At 41.9% G+C, this 15,612-nt stretch overlaps 1 protein-coding gene across 1 annotated transcript in view; it reads right to left on the reverse strand.

Annotated features, from left to right (window-relative positions):
* The window catches only part of LOC141106663 (pancreatic triacylglycerol lipase-like), a 69,601-nt gene that overhangs the window by 6,580 nt on the left and 47,409 nt on the right, over positions 1 to 15,612 (reverse strand). Inside the window, exons 2-6 of the mRNA XM_073597605.1 lie at positions 14,082 to 14,236; positions 12,656 to 12,781; positions 8,754 to 8,888; positions 5,454 to 5,562; positions 1,341 to 1,460 (exon numbers count right to left, since the gene is read on the reverse strand). Coding sequence (XP_073453706.1) covers positions 1,341 to 1,460; positions 5,454 to 5,562; positions 8,754 to 8,888; positions 12,656 to 12,781; positions 14,082 to 14,236 — 645 coding nt within the window. The remainder of the gene's footprint in view (positions 1 to 1,340; positions 1,461 to 5,453; positions 5,563 to 8,753; positions 8,889 to 12,655; positions 12,782 to 14,081; positions 14,237 to 15,612) is intronic.

Here is a 15,612-nt window from a genome sequence, read left to right on the forward strand (position 1 = left end):
CAATATACATTCTATTATCGTTGCTTTAATGTGACATTTTGTTGAGGTTTTAATAGGTTTATACAAACAGACCATAGAAAACCAAATATAGATGTCCAATTCCTGCATGGGTGAAATTGTTAAAAGTATATCTAAAACTTAATTTCTTATTTTGTTTTTTTGGTTTCAGATTAAGTAAGGAAGGGTTAAAGCCCCAGTCCAAAATGTGGGCGATAACCCAGAAGCTTATTTACTTTACTGGATCACCTAAGCCCAGAAGTGTTTAACTATCCACCTTCTTGGACTAAGTTTACACTAACGTCAAAAGCTGGCATTTCATCTGCATTTTTGAAACCTCACTAACACCTAAACAATATTCTGTATCAATTATGTGCATTTCAGCATACAGTGATGTTTAAATGGTTGCTCTTGCGTTTTTTTGCATCACTCCAAAAGGTATCCCACATGTAGTGTTCTGCTGGCCTTGCTGCTACCCAAACTCCTCCATTCATATCAATGTAAATGCATGCAAATGCCCCTATGGCGTTTACAGAGCGATTGAGATGCGTTAAGAAGATGTTACTAGCCGAGATAATAGTACAAGAATCCATACAATATGCAATAGAAAACCAACAGAGGTGCCGCCTGGAAAGCTTTGCTTTCAAATGCGGGCAAATTCTGTCAGTAATGCATCTTAACGCAATAGCGGCGCAGTGTTTGAAATTTTGACGTCAAATTTCGATTTAGTCTTAGTCATTGTCTTTTGACTAAAATGCCTCTATAGTTTTAGTCGTATTTTAGTCATGTGAATTGTTTTAGTTTTAGTCGTATTTTAGTTGACTAAAATAGTGTTAATTTAATGGACAAAAATACTTCTTTTGACAAAATTAACACTGTAGCCACGTTAGAGGGCATCCGTGTTATCTAAAACTTTGGAGACCGTCTAAACGCACCCTTAGGACTCTTTACACTAACCGTTGTTACAAAGTATGTGATCCAAACCCCTGTTTTTGTGCAAAGTTTGCTAAAGAGGGTGTATAACAATGTGCAGGGGGTTTCCATATTTAATCACACACAACGCCAATTCAATGGGGCCTTACACTGCTCTAGTATTTTCCTTCCCATGGTCAGCTGTTGCCCCCTGGCTACACAGAGGGTCTAATCAACTCCATGACATCTAGCAGTCCTAAAAGCAAAATTCGAAAATTTTGCTCAAATTCTATATTGGTTAAGACAACATTTTAATGCATCTTTGCTTGTATGTGCTTTTCATTGCTATTTAAAAAAAATTCAAAGTACTGAAAAGCATTTTTTTAAATACACCTCCATGTTATTTTCTTTGGAGTGACACAAAGACTGACCTAGGGTGGGGATGAGAGGTCCAGCATCTGTGTGAATAACATCAACCAATTTAGCATCTGATGGGTCCAGCCTGACCTCTATGGGTGTGTTCTGGAAGTATGGCTCAGCAGGATCCAGACCTGGCCAGAGACAGATCAAAGGAAAGGGTTAATCCACACAGCTTTCTCATTAATCTTCACACATACACACACACACTCACTAATTATACACTTCCTGTCCTGATTGGCTGGGAGGTGAAGCAGGAAGACAATAGCGAATGTTGATTCCCTAATGCAACAAAGCCCAACCTTTTTGAAGCTAATTAGAGCCTCAGGCTCCAATCATGTGCTTCAAAAATAAAAAAAACCTCATAGAAATCTATGCGTCTGGTGCTCCGCATGGAGATTAGGGGCCCGGTGCATGGAGATTAGGGGGGCGCCACCCCTGTGCCCCTTGTGGACCGTCCGCCGCTGTTCCTAGTACTAAGCATGGTGAAGATTATAAGACATTATTTACAGATTTAAGGATAAATCTTTTGGTTTGCACATATACTGATATCAAACAAAATGCAGGGGCTGTACTGAAAGTAATAAAAAAAATTGGCATTCCTTTTTTATTAGCTTACATATGTTGTACATATAAAAAAAATCACTCTTCCACTATAGTAACTCTTCCTGTTCTTCTTTTTCATTGCAGGTAAATAATGAAATCCAAGCAGAGGCGTAATTAGAACTTTAAGGGCCCCGGTGCAAGAAAACCATGAAGGGCCCACGACCTCTGGTTTCAGGGCCATTTCCACCGATCCAAGGGTTCCTTTCTCCCATCACTGGGCCCTTTATTATGGTCCTGCAGCGGGACCCCTTCCTACCGTCTTGGGTAGGGTTGACATCTATTCTTCAAGCCAAACCTGAAGACTTTAGCGGTTCACAGCAAAAAAAAAAATTGTGGTATACACTATACTCATATTTTGTGATGAATTAACAATTATTCTAAAATCCCCCTTACATCAGAGTCCACAGAGTTTCCTCTTTATAGCTGAATCCACACAGTTCTGCTTTACTTCTGAATCCAGAGGTCCTCTTTACATCTGAATTCGCAGAGTTTTCCCATTAACATCTGAACTTGCAGAAGCAAATAAATGGGCAGAATTCAGCTCCAAAAGTCTTAACATAATATGGTACCAAAATCCCTAAAGTTCATCAAAAGCAAAAAATGGAGATAGGGGACTTTTAAGGTGCATAATGAGTAAACATGCTAGAATCTAAAAATTAAATTATTTATTTCAAAAAATTCATAAAAGGTAGAGAGTACAGTGTATAACACAGTCATAGGTATATACACATTTGCCTATTGAATGACAGCGAGACAGACTGTAATCACATACAGATAAATAGATATTATGTCCACAATTTTCAACATGTTTCGCCGATGTGGCTTCATCAGGAAAGGGACACAATACTTTATTTAGTAACCATAAAAACATACATTCTTCCAACTCTTAAGAACTTGGCAAAACATGTTGAAAATTGGGGACATAATATCTATTTATCTGTATGTGATTACCGTCTGTCTCACTGTCATTCAATAGGCAAATGTGTATGTACCTATGACTGTGTTATACACTGTACTCTCTACGTTTTATGAATTTTTTGAAATAAATAATTTAATTTTTAGATTCTAGCATGTTTACTCATTATGTACCTTGAAAGTCCCCTATCTCCATTTTTTGCTTTTTATCTGAACTTGCAGAGTTCCCTTACACTGTAAGGGGGGACTCTGCAGACCCTCGGGACTTTGATTTAAGGAAGAACAGTGAGAACTCTCAAGTAAGGGGAAACACTGCAGATTCTGGTTTAAAGGGTAACTTTGATGAAAGTGGGTCCCTGGTAACTGGAGCCCACACTTACATCATCGGTTCCCAGAGCCCCTGTTACTTCAGAGTCTGTAGAATTTCCACTTGAAATGTAAGGGCCCTTTCACACAGGTGAACCGATCAGACCACCCATTGTTCTCTATGGGGGGACAGATGTAAACAGACATGTGACCGTTCACACCCACCTGCATCCGATTTGGTCCGCTGAAAACAGACAGATGGGGATCCATTCACCATTCGTCTAGCGGATCGGATGACAGTCAGATGTAAACGGACAATTGGTCTGTTTACATCCGACTGCCCCATAGAGAACAAGCTGCCTGCTCAGCGGAGATCAGCGGACAGAACCTCTGTTGAGCAGGTGGATCCACTTGGTGGAGAAGGCCCATGAGAAAGGGCCCTGAGGGGAAGCTCTGTGGCATGTAATGTAAAGGGGAACTCTGATGTAAGGGGTGATCTGGGAACCCTGATGTAAGGGGGTCTCTGCTCACCAAAGCCCCCACTTACATCAGAGTCCCCGTTTACATTACAATCCACAGAGCTTTCCCCTACATTAGTGTGCTCAGAGGCTGGCGAGAAAAGGGAGGGAGGGGGGACACTTCACTCACCCCAGGAAGGAGGCTTGGGCACGCTGGACATTTCCTCCACTATTTGCCAGGTGTTGGGCTTTCCCACCCAATCATCCCCTTTGTGAAGCACAGTGCTTCTGGGGATTGGAATGTGGGCGGGACAGCGGGCACACACTGGAGGAGAAGGGCAGGAAGAGGAGGATCAGATCCTGCTCTTTCTCTCCTCTTCCATCCATGTGAGGAGGGGGGGAGGCGGGCAGTCAGTGCTCGGTCTTGCCAGTGCGAGACAGAGTGTAGTAGACACTCTCTGCTCATAACTGCAGCCAGCAACCCTGGAGCCAAGTTCCAGGCTTTTGGGACCCCCCACAGTGGCGAAACTCCAGGACTCCGTCGCAAGTGTGACTCTTGTGAGGCTGCTAGTTCTACCATTGAATCCAAGCAGAAGCAATGTGCCGTCATTGAGTTCTAGACAAAGGAGGAGTGCAGGCTGTCTGACATTCACAAACGGCTACAGAATGTTTATGGAGATGATATATAGACAAGAGTTACCAATTAAAAGACATTGCTCTTGTCAATGGTGTCAATTCAGTAAACATTCTGTGGATGTTGGACTACCTGCATTCCTCCTTCATCAAGAACTCAATGACGACACATTTCTTCTGCTTGGATTCCATTATTTACTTGCAACGAAAAAAAGAACAAGAAGAGTTACTATAGAGGAGGAGTTACATGTGAAATCTGAACGTCCTATGTCATCGTACGTTGTAATACAGTGAAACCTCGGATTACGAGCATAATCTGTTCCAGGAGAAGGCTTGTAATAGTACTCGCATATCAAAGCGAGTTTCCCCATTGAAGTCAATGGAAACAAAAATAATTTGTTCCGCATTGACTTCTATGGCATGCAATACCGCATGTGACTAGAGGCGGGGAGAGCCTCGGAAACAGCCAAAAAGGCCCGAGGCCACCTCGGTTGACCTCGGCAAACCTCGGAAAGACTTCGTTCCCGGGATTTGCCGAGGTCAGCCGAGTTGTCCTCGGGCCTTTCCGTGTATTTACCAACGACGCCGATCGGCTGTGATCGGCGACTTTCGGCTATGCTCGGTGGTACTGCACACCGCTTTGGACTGAATTGTGCTCGTTTTGCAAGACAACGCTCACAAACCGAGTTACGATTTTTAAAAATACAGTGCTCGTATTGCAAAACGCTCGTTAACCGCGTTACTCGCAATCCGAGGTTCCACTGTAATTGTAACTCTGTAATAATGTGTTTATGAATGAAGACTGTAAACCATTTTTTAGGCTTTTTTCATTGTTTGTTTTACACAGTGTCAGCACTCCTGATAACGCAAAACAGGAATGACTATTAAACTTACAGCCAGCACCATCAATTACATCAGGCAGAGTGGCCACATTGGCTGGGGGAGGTCTTGTTTCCCATGCAGCATGCCCAAAGTAGAGACTGCATAGCAATTAAAGAACCTGACCGCAGTCAGAAAACATGTACTCCATTAAAAGCAGCCAGGTAGCAACCCTTCATGGAGCTTTACTACTTCCAATGATGGGTTTGGTATGTAAAATACCATTCCAAATAACTGATTTTTTAATGGTACTCCAGGTTCTCCAAGACTTCCCTCTCAGCTCCTCCATACTTTGTCCTAGCTAAGTCACACAACCTCAAAAGTGGTCACCTGTTATCCTTGCAATGCCTTTCGCCCTCTTGCCAGCTTCTCCAGCGGTGTGGGCACCCAGACTGTGTCCGATCAGGTGGATATTTGCCGCAGAGTAGGCAAAGTTTTTCTACAAACATATTACATGCACCATGTTAGATGTCAGTACAGTCCAGGAGGAAGAAGAACAAGTGCAATACAGCAACAAAAAGGTAGAACTAACAGATGGAATATAGTACATTCATTTACCCTTCCTTTCTCTCTCTCTCTCTCCCCCTTTCTCTCTCATTATTCCTCTTCCTCCCCCCTTCTTTCTCTCTCCCCCTCTCCCTTTCTCTAACCACCCCCTTCTATTTAATTTAATTTGTTTATATATTTAATTTGTTTTAATAAAAAAAATGTTAGCATTTTCATTTTATCTATTTCCATAAAAAGGCCCACCAAAATCCTCAGCACCAGGCCCATGATGCTCTTAGTCCAGCCCTGATCACCGGCTGTATGTGAGTCAAATATTTATCTTTTTTATGGGCAGAGTTTTTATTTAACCCTTTCATGACTAAGCCTATTTTTGAAATTTGGTGTTTACAAGTTAAAATCCATATTTTTTGCTAGAAAATTACTTAGAACCCCCAAACATTATATATATTTTTTTAGCAAAGAATCTAGAGAATAAAATGACGATTGTTGCAATATTTTTTATCACACGGTATTTGTGCAGCGGTGTTTTAAACGCAAATTTTTGGAAAAGTGACACTTTCATGAATTTTAAAAAATCCAAACAGTAAAGTTACCCCAATTTTTTTGTATAATGTGAAAGATGATGTTACGCCGAGTAAATAGATACCAAACATGTCACCCTTTATAATTGCACGCACTCGTGGAATGGCGACGAACTACGGTACCTTTGAATTTCCATAGGCGACGCTTTAAAAAAATTTTACGGTTACCAGGTTTGAGCTACAGAGGAGGTCTAGAGCTAGAATTATTGCTCTCGCTCTGACGATCGCGGCGATACCTCACATGTGTGGTTTGAACACCGTTTACATATGCGGGCGCGACTTCCGTATGCGTTTTCTTCGCTGCGCGAGCTCGCGGGGACAGGGGCACTTTAAAAAATTTTTTTTTTTTTTTTTTTATTTAATTTATTTATTTTTGTACTTTATAAATTGTGTTTAAATTTTTTTTTTTTTTTTTTTACTTTTATTGCTGTCACAAGCAATGTAAACATCCCTTGTGACAGTAATAGGTGGTGACAGGTACTCTTTATGGAGGGATCGGGGGTCTAAAAGACCCCCCATCCCTCCTTTACACTTCAAAGTATTCAGATCGCCGAAAACGGCGATTCTGAATACTGTGTACTTTTTTAAATTCGGCGCCATTGGCAGCCGAGTAAACGGGAAGTGACGTCATGACGTCGCTTCCGCATTTACAAGAAGAAGGCTGGAACGAAGCCGCTCGCAGCTTCGTTCCAGTCCGCCCCCAGCCGCCGAAGGCAGCGGACCGGACACCGGGCCTCCCGTGCGGCGGGAGGCGGCGGGAGGGGGGGGATGTCCCCTCCCGCTCCTCCGGTATAACAACCGAGCGGCTTTTAGCCGCATCGGTTGTTATATTTGGGTAGCCGATCGCCCGCTGAAAACAACGGTACCGGGATGATGCCTGCAGCTGCGGGCATCATCCCGGTATAACCCCGGAAAGCCGAGGACGCATATATGCGTTCGGTCGGCGGGAAGGGGTTAAACTTTAAGTTTAGCAACAGTCCCCTTAAGTGTATAACTGCTGTTGATTAGGAGCAATAGATGGCAACTTCCCAAGGTGCTAGATCTTCTGTTAGAGGGTCTATAGCAGTTTTACTCAACCTTTTTAACACAGAGGAACCCTTGAAATTAACAGGATCCGCTGTTGATTTTTATTATATCTACAGCTAATGGTTCATTAACATGATGGTCAGTAGGAAGAATGCTCCCTACATTTGGGGTCAGTAGGAAGAATCCTCATTACAGATAGCTAAATAGATCATTGGTGTCAGTAATCATTGGTGTCAGTGGTTACTTATCTGTGGTGTCAGTGGTTACTTATCTAAGAGGCAGATATTGTTTGTTGCTAAAGGAACCCCAACCAACCTCCAGAGGAACCCTAGAGTTCCATGGAAGCCTTTTTGAGAAAGACCGTTCTATAGGCTTCACATACTAAAGAAGCCATTCTCAGCCAGGGTTATGTGAAATTCTAGGAAAGCATTACATTTTGCTATACATACACTCTAGGCTTTTATGAAAATATTATCTTGTTATGGTCTTAGTGTTTTATTCCATATTAACACTGAAACATTGGGTCGGAAAACTTAGTTCCTCCATATTTGCTTTATCATTGGTAACTGTTTTGTACTTTTTCTATTCTGATGTGTAAAACTTTGTGCCCTTGAGAAAGGGTGATGTAAACCCAAAACACTGAGTTGGAGAACTTAGTTCCTCAATGTTTGCTGTAGCACTAGTAACTGGTATGTCTTTTGCACTTTCTGTTCTGATGTGTACAGTTTTGTGTCCTAGAGAAAGGGGGCTGTGAACCCGAAACACTGAGTTGGAGAACTTAGTTTTTCCATGTCTGCTGTAACATTGGTAACTACTATGTCTTTTGCACTGCTTCTGTTCTGATGTGTACAGCTTTGTGCCCTAGAGAAAAGAGTATGTGAACCCGAAACACTGAGTTGGAGAAATTAGTTCCTCCATGTTTGCTGTAGCACTAGTAACTGTTATGTCTTTTGCACTTTTTCTGTTCTGATGTGTACAGCTTTGTGCCCTAGAGAAAGGGGAATGTGAACCCAAAGCACTGAGTTGAAGAACTTAGTTTCTCTATGTCTGCTGTACCATTGGTAACTACTATATCTTTTGCACTGTTTCTGTTCTGTTGTGTACAGCTTTGTGCACTACAGAAAGGAGTATGTGAACCCGAAACACTGAGATGGAGAACTTAGTTCTTCCATCTTTGCTGTACCATTGGTAACTGATATGTCTTTTGCACTTTCTGTTCTGATGTGTACAGCTTTGTGCCCTAGAGAAAGGGGTATGTGAACCCGAAACACTGAGTTGGAGAGATTAGTTCCTCCATGTTTGCTGTACCATTGGTAACTGCTATATTTTTTACACTGTTTCTGTGCTGTTGTGTATAGCTTTGTGCCCTTGTCATTTGTCTTGTGTGGATTAGCAAACTCTACTAGATATCACCATCATTTTTCTAATAAATGTACATTGACCTTGAATAACTTGTGAGTGTGCTAGTTCTCTGGTTATCCTATTATGGTGTTTATTATCTCTGGCTGTACTTTACCGAAAGAATGTCGATGAAATAAGCGATTTCAGCCCCTACGACGCGGATGTTGTTAGAGGCCTGGGAATAGGAGGTGCGGGATCCTCCACTCCAGTCCACGCAAATGCAGTTCACATCTTCAATCCCAAGCAGTTTCTGCAAGAAAAGAAAAAATAGCAGTGTATGTGTGTGGAATTTGTATCCAATGCTTCATGTTGATATGTGGGTTGTATATTGTATATTAGCATGGGGGCCAGGGACAACACATTGCGGATATGATTTTTCACTGTATTTTATATGGATGTTCAGGAATGCCAATATGAAGATGGCACCAAACCCTGTCCAGTAGCTTGATTACAGTTTGCTAAGCATGTCAGCAACTGGCATAGTCATGAAGTAAGTGGAGTTAAAAAAGAGACCAAAGCAAATACACTAGGGGGCATCAGTTACACATAAGGAAAGGACAATTTTTTCATCAGTTCAGGAAGAAATTCTTTATTGTAAAAATGGCGTTAAGGGGTCTTTACAGTAAAAGTGGTAGGAAAGGTTTTTTAATGGTAAAAGTGGTAGGAAGGTATTCTTTACAGTAAAAGCTGTAGGCAGGAAAGGGGTTCTTTCCATAAAAGTTTTTTTTTTGCTGTAAGAGTAGTGGGAGAGGGTTCATTAGTTGAAAAGGGTTCTCTATAGTAAGGGCAGGTAACTTGTGGAGTGCCTGACTACATAAAGTACTAATGGCGAATTAACAGAATTATTCTTGATCCTATAACCAAATGAACTTCACAACTCAATTACTCCTACTAGCAGTAGAAGGAGATTTAATTTGTATCAAGAAGGTCATCTGATTCTCTGGGTCATGCATTACAATGATTTGTACTGTAACTTAAATGCAGATCCCCACCTTCTGACAGTGGTCTGTGTTATTACAGGTGCATCTCATAAAATTAGAATATCATCAAAAGGGTCATTTATTACAGTAATTCAATTCAAAAAGTGAAACTCATCTATTTTTATATCGATGTGTTACACACAGAGTGATATATTTCAAGCATATCTTTTAATTTTGATGATTATGGCTTTATGCCCTGTACACACGGTCGGATTTTCCGACAGAAAATGTGTGATAGGACCTTGTTGTCGGAAATTCCAACCGTGTGTGGGCTCCATCACACATTTTCCATCGGATTTTCCAACACGCAAAGTTTGAGAGCAGGATATAAAATTTTCCGACAACAAAATCCGCTGTCGGAATTTCCGATCGTGTGTACACAAATCCGATGCACAAAGTGCCACGCATGCTCAGAATAAATAAAGAGATGAAAGCTATTGGCTACTGCCCCGTTTAGAGTCCCGACATACATGTTTTACGTCACCGCGTTTAGAACGATCGGATTTTACGACAACTTTGTGTGACCGTGTGTATGCAAGACAAGTTTGAGCCAACATCCGTTGGAAAAAATCCTAGGATTTTGTTGTCGGAATGTCCGATCAATGTCCAACCGTGTGTACAGGGCATAACAGCTAGTGAAAACCAAGAATTCAGTATCTCAGCAAATTAGATTATTACAATAAAAAAATGAATTTTTAATACAGAAATGTTGGCTTACTGAAAAGTATGTCCATGTACAGTGTAGTATGCACTCAATACTTGAAAAAAATGCTGATTTCATCTTCCAACAGGACTTGCCACCTGCCCACACTGCCAAAAGTACCAATACCGGTTTAGTGATCATGGTATTACTGTGTGCTTAATAGGCCAGCAAACTCGCCTGACCTAAACACCATAGAGAATCTGTGGGGTATTGTCAAGAGGAAGATGAGACGCCAGACCCAACAATTTAGACGAGCTGAAGGCCGTTATCAAAGCAACCTGGACTTCCATAACAACTCAGCAGTGCCACAGGCTGATCACCTCCATGCCACTCCACATTGATGTAATAATTCATGCAAAAGGAGCCCTGACCAAGTATTAAGTGCATACTATGCTGTACATGGACACTTTTCACTAAGCCAAAATTTCTGTATTAAAAATATTTTTTTTTTTATTGTTCTTATGTAATAGTCTAATTTTCTGAGATACTGAATTTTTGGTTTTCACTAGCTGTAAGCCATAATCATCAAAACTAAGAGAGAGAAATGCCTGAAATATATCACTCTGTGTGTACCATATACAGTATCTTACAAAAGTGAGTACACCCCTCACATTTTTATAAATATTTTATTATGTGACAGCACTGAGGAAATTACACTTTGCTACAATGTAAAGTAGTGAGTGTACAGCTTGTATAACAGTGCGAATTTGCTGTCCCTTCAAAATAACTCAACACACAGCCATTAATGTCTAAACTGCTGCCAGCAAAAGTGAGTACACCCCTAAGTGAAAATGTCCAAATTGGGCCCAATTATCCATTTTTCTCCAGGGTCGTGTGACTCGTTAGTGTTACAAGGTCTCAGGTTTGAATGGGGTGCAGGTGTGTTAAATTTGGTGTTATCGCTCTCACTCTCTCATGCTGGTCACTGGAAGTTCAATATGGCACCTCATGGCAAAGAGCTCTCTGAGGATCTGAAAAAAAGAATTGTTGCTCTACATAAAGATGGCCTATTCTATAAGAAGATTGCCAAGCCCCTGAAACTGAGCTGCAGCACGGTGGCCAAGACCATATAGCGGTTTAACAGGACAGGTTCCACTCAGAACAGGCCTCACCATGGTCAACCAAAGAAGTTAAGTGCACGTGCTCAGCATCATATACAGAGATTGTCTTTGGGAAATAGACGTATGAGTGCTGCCAGCATTGCTGCAGAGGTTGAAGGGGTGGGGAGTCAGCCTGTCAGTGCTCAGACCATACGAAGCACACTGCATCAAATTGGTCTGCATGGCTGTTGTCCCAGAAGGAAGCCTCTTCTAAAGATGATGCAAAAGAAAGCTTGCAAACAGTTTGCTGAAGACAAGCAGACAAAGGACATGGATTACTGGAACCATGTCCTGTGGTCTGATTAGACCAAGATAAACTTATTTGGCTCAGATGGTGTCAAGCGTGTGTGGCGGCAACCAGGTGAGGAGTACAAAGACAAGTGTGTCTTGCTTACAGTCAAGCATGGTGGTGGGAGTGTCATGGTCTGGGGCTGCATGAGTGCTGCCAGCACTGGGGAGATACAGTTCATTGAGGGAACCATGAATGCCAACATGTACTGTGACATACTGAAGCAGAGCATGATCCCCTCTCTTCGGAGACTGGGCCGCAGGGCAGTATTCCAACATGATGACGACCCCAAACACACCTAGAAGATGACCACTGCCTTGCTAAAGAAGTTGAGGGTAAAGGTGATGGACTGGCCAAGCATGTCTCCAGACTTAAACCCTATTGAGCATCTGTGGGGCATCCTCAAACGGAAGGTGGAGGAGCGCAAGGTCTCTAACACCCACCAGCTCTGTGATGTCGTCATGGAGGAGTGGAAGAGGACTCCAGTGGCAACCTGTGAAGCTCTGGTGAACTCCATGCCCAAGAGGGTTAAGGCAGTGCTGGAAAATAATGGTGGCCACACAAGATATTGACACTTTGGGCCCAATTTGGACATTTTCACTTAGGGGTGTACTCACTTTTGTTGCCAGCAGTTTAGACATTAATGGCTGTGTGTTGAGTTATTTTGAGGGGACAGCAAATTTACACTGTTATACAAGCTGAACACTCACTACTTTACATTGTAGCAAAGTGTCATTTCTTCAGTGTTGTCACATGAAAAGATAGAAGAAAATATTTACAAAAATGTGAGGGGTGTACTCACTTTTGTGAGATACTGTATATATAAGTTCCACTTTGTGAATTAAAATACTGAAATAAATGAACTTTTTGATAATATTGTAATTTTATGAGATGCACCTGTATATCCAGAAATAAAACAAGAGGCCAGAAGAAAGATTCACTTACCTTACAGATATCAGACAGCCAAGCGGCCTGGCCGCTGTCAGTGAAGCCGTGGATGACAAAGCGGGTCTTCCTGGTGTTTCGGAAATTGGAGGAGGAAATGGTGGATGGGGTAGCAGCGCTGATCGTCTGCAGGAAAAGATTACCTAGTCTATTAGTGCTGTCAGAGGAAATGCAGAAATTCTATGTTCTTTAGTAACTATTGTGTTCAGTTTAATTCATAATTCATTTGTGAACACAGCCAAGAACTAAACAGGCACCAGAATTTACACGACTGTGCCAATTCTGAGCTGGCATCTCAGTCCAGGAATATTATGGTGAACCTGGATGATGCCTGAACAAAGATGGCTCCGTCCTTGGCTTTTAAATTGATATAGTCTCCATTGTAGCTTGACACTTGGCTGTTTCATGACAGTTTCTGAGAAAGTCCATCAGCTTTCAATGGGGAAGAAAACCGGAACTGAACAATTACATCTAAAACAGAATCCACAGTGATCTACCAGCCAATATTTCAATAATTTTTATGTTCTGAGTGACAAAGTACGGTAGAAACCAGTACCGTGCCAGTTCAAGAGCCCCACTGCATGGGATTTTTTTCTGCTTTAAATAAACTATAATATGTTAGAAAAGATCTGAAAGGCAGAAGGAATTTTCTGTCCTTTTTATGTAGAATTAATTTTATGTTCTGCTGTGTCATTTTAAAGTGTTACTAAACCCAGAACCTGTATTCACTGTATTTGGTCTCCCACAGTACACAGAACATGGAAATGCAATTGCTTTAGTAAATATAAACTGCTAAATACCTTTTATCATCAGCAATATATAGCAGTCATGTAAATTCTATAAGTGTCTGGTTAAAGCTTGTAGGAGGAGTTTTAATTCTCCTCTGACTGTCCTATGAGGCTGCAGGACCCCTGACCCTCTAGGCTTCCCGATAATTCACAAACTGAAGCATAGTAAACACAGTTTACTATGCGTCAGTGGTGAATGGTCGGTACCAATTGCTCACTGTGTTCTTTGAGGATGGGAAGGGGCTGGTAAATATGACATATTTACTGGCCCCCTCCTCTACATCCTGAAACAATCCCTTTGTGTGCCCTCAGCAGCTGCTGGCGGGAGAGGAGGGAAGCCAACAGCGCTGCAGGGGAGAGGGGTCCATCAACAGGTGGTAGGGGGCACAGATACAAAAGAAAACAATCCTCCTGCAGTGCAACTGGTGGGAGGGAGAGGTGGAGAAGGTGGCAGTGCTGCAGGAGGATCCACAAGAGTCATAAGCGTCAGCAATAAGGCAGTACTGGCTGGCTGTACTGCTTTATCACCGGCCCTGGTTTGATTTCAACTAACCCAACAGTTCATTTCAGCAAAAAACCATCACCCACTCTCAAATGCCCCCCCCCCCTCCCGCTAAACCACATGCATTATCCATTACCTGAAAGCTGTTCTGGTTGCTCCTGGTGTACAGCAGGAATCGAGTGTTGATCTGTTCTGGGGACCAGGGTAACTTTGTAATGGGTCTCTCCAAAGTGCCAGCCCAGGGCTTGGCATCATTGAAGCATCCCACTCTGTTGTAGCAGACCTCGGCGCCTGGATGGAAGTGAGAAATGTGATTTCAGGGCTATAAACAAGGCAATACATGCAAAACTTAAATTTTGATGTTTGGTGAGTGCTGGAGAATTAAACCCCACCACAACAGTCTCTTCTATATTTCGGTGATTTATTAGTGAGATCCCTGTGTTCAGTTTTAAGCATTAAGACGCATTAAGCCCAGAGACCTTAATGCGTGTTAACGTAACCCACCAGAATGGAAAAGTGTAAGGGGGCCCAAAGGGATTTAATAACGTGTACCTACTACACTTTATGCCAAATAAATTACTTTTCTTTCTCTCAGGGACTTTCTTGGTGAGAACTCTGCTTTGAATTCCTGGGTCTGCATATTTGCCGTGCCCATTATGAGGGGTTTCCACCGTCCTTCTACTGAGGTCCTGTCCCTGCACACCTGCTGTGCACATTAAGAGGGTTGTGATGAGTTCCCGGGTTGCACATCTGCTGTGCCCATTATGAGGGGTTCCCACCGTTCCTGTGATGAGTTCCCGGGTCGCACATCTGCTGTGCCCATTATGAGGGGTTCCCACCTCCCTACTGGATATTTTATGTAATTGAGAATCTAACAAGTGAAGGAACACCTCAAAGAACAACCAAAACTCACAGATGGGGCAGATCAAAGCTAGGAGCTATGACAGGAAGGTTATCCTAAAATCATGAAAGAACTCAACAGATCAATCCAGCAGACTGCACATTAAATTCATACATTACTTTCAGATGGAATGCCTGTTCAACTGAGGATATTGCACACAAAAAATAAATAATAATAATAATAGTGTGTATATATATATATATATATATATATATATATATATATATATATATATATATATATATATATATATATATTTTATAGAAAAGTATTCTTATTATTAATACTTATTTATTTTTTAATTGTTCCTTTGCAAATAGTGGAACCTCTTGGAGAGGACATGATATGCCCAGCCCCAGCTCTGGGGGTCTGCTATTTCCTGTACAGTAACAAGGTGCAGACTTCAATTGCATAAAGAGCATTTAGGTCTTATTGGTGTGTTAAAGGACCATTTTTTTTTGAATTACAGGTACTTATATAGAGCCGTCAATTTACACAGCACTTTACAAGTACATTGAACATTCACATCACATCAGTCCTTACCCTCAAGGCGCTTACAACCTAAGGTCCCTAACTCACATACATACATATTAGTGCCAATTTAGACAGGATCCGATTAACCTACCAGCATGACGTTGGAGTGTGGGAGGAAACCGGAGTACCCGGAGGAAATCCACACAGGCACAGGGAGAACATGCAAACTTCAGGCGGATGGTTTCATGGTCAGGATTCGAACCAGCAACCCTTTTTGCAACCCTTTTTGCTG

Source organism: Aquarana catesbeiana, linkage group LG08, assembly GCF_042186555.1.
Source record: "Aquarana catesbeiana isolate 2022-GZ linkage group LG08, ASM4218655v1, whole genome shotgun sequence".
NCBI classification, from domain to species: domain Eukaryota; kingdom Metazoa; phylum Chordata; class Amphibia; order Anura; family Ranidae; genus Aquarana; species Aquarana catesbeiana.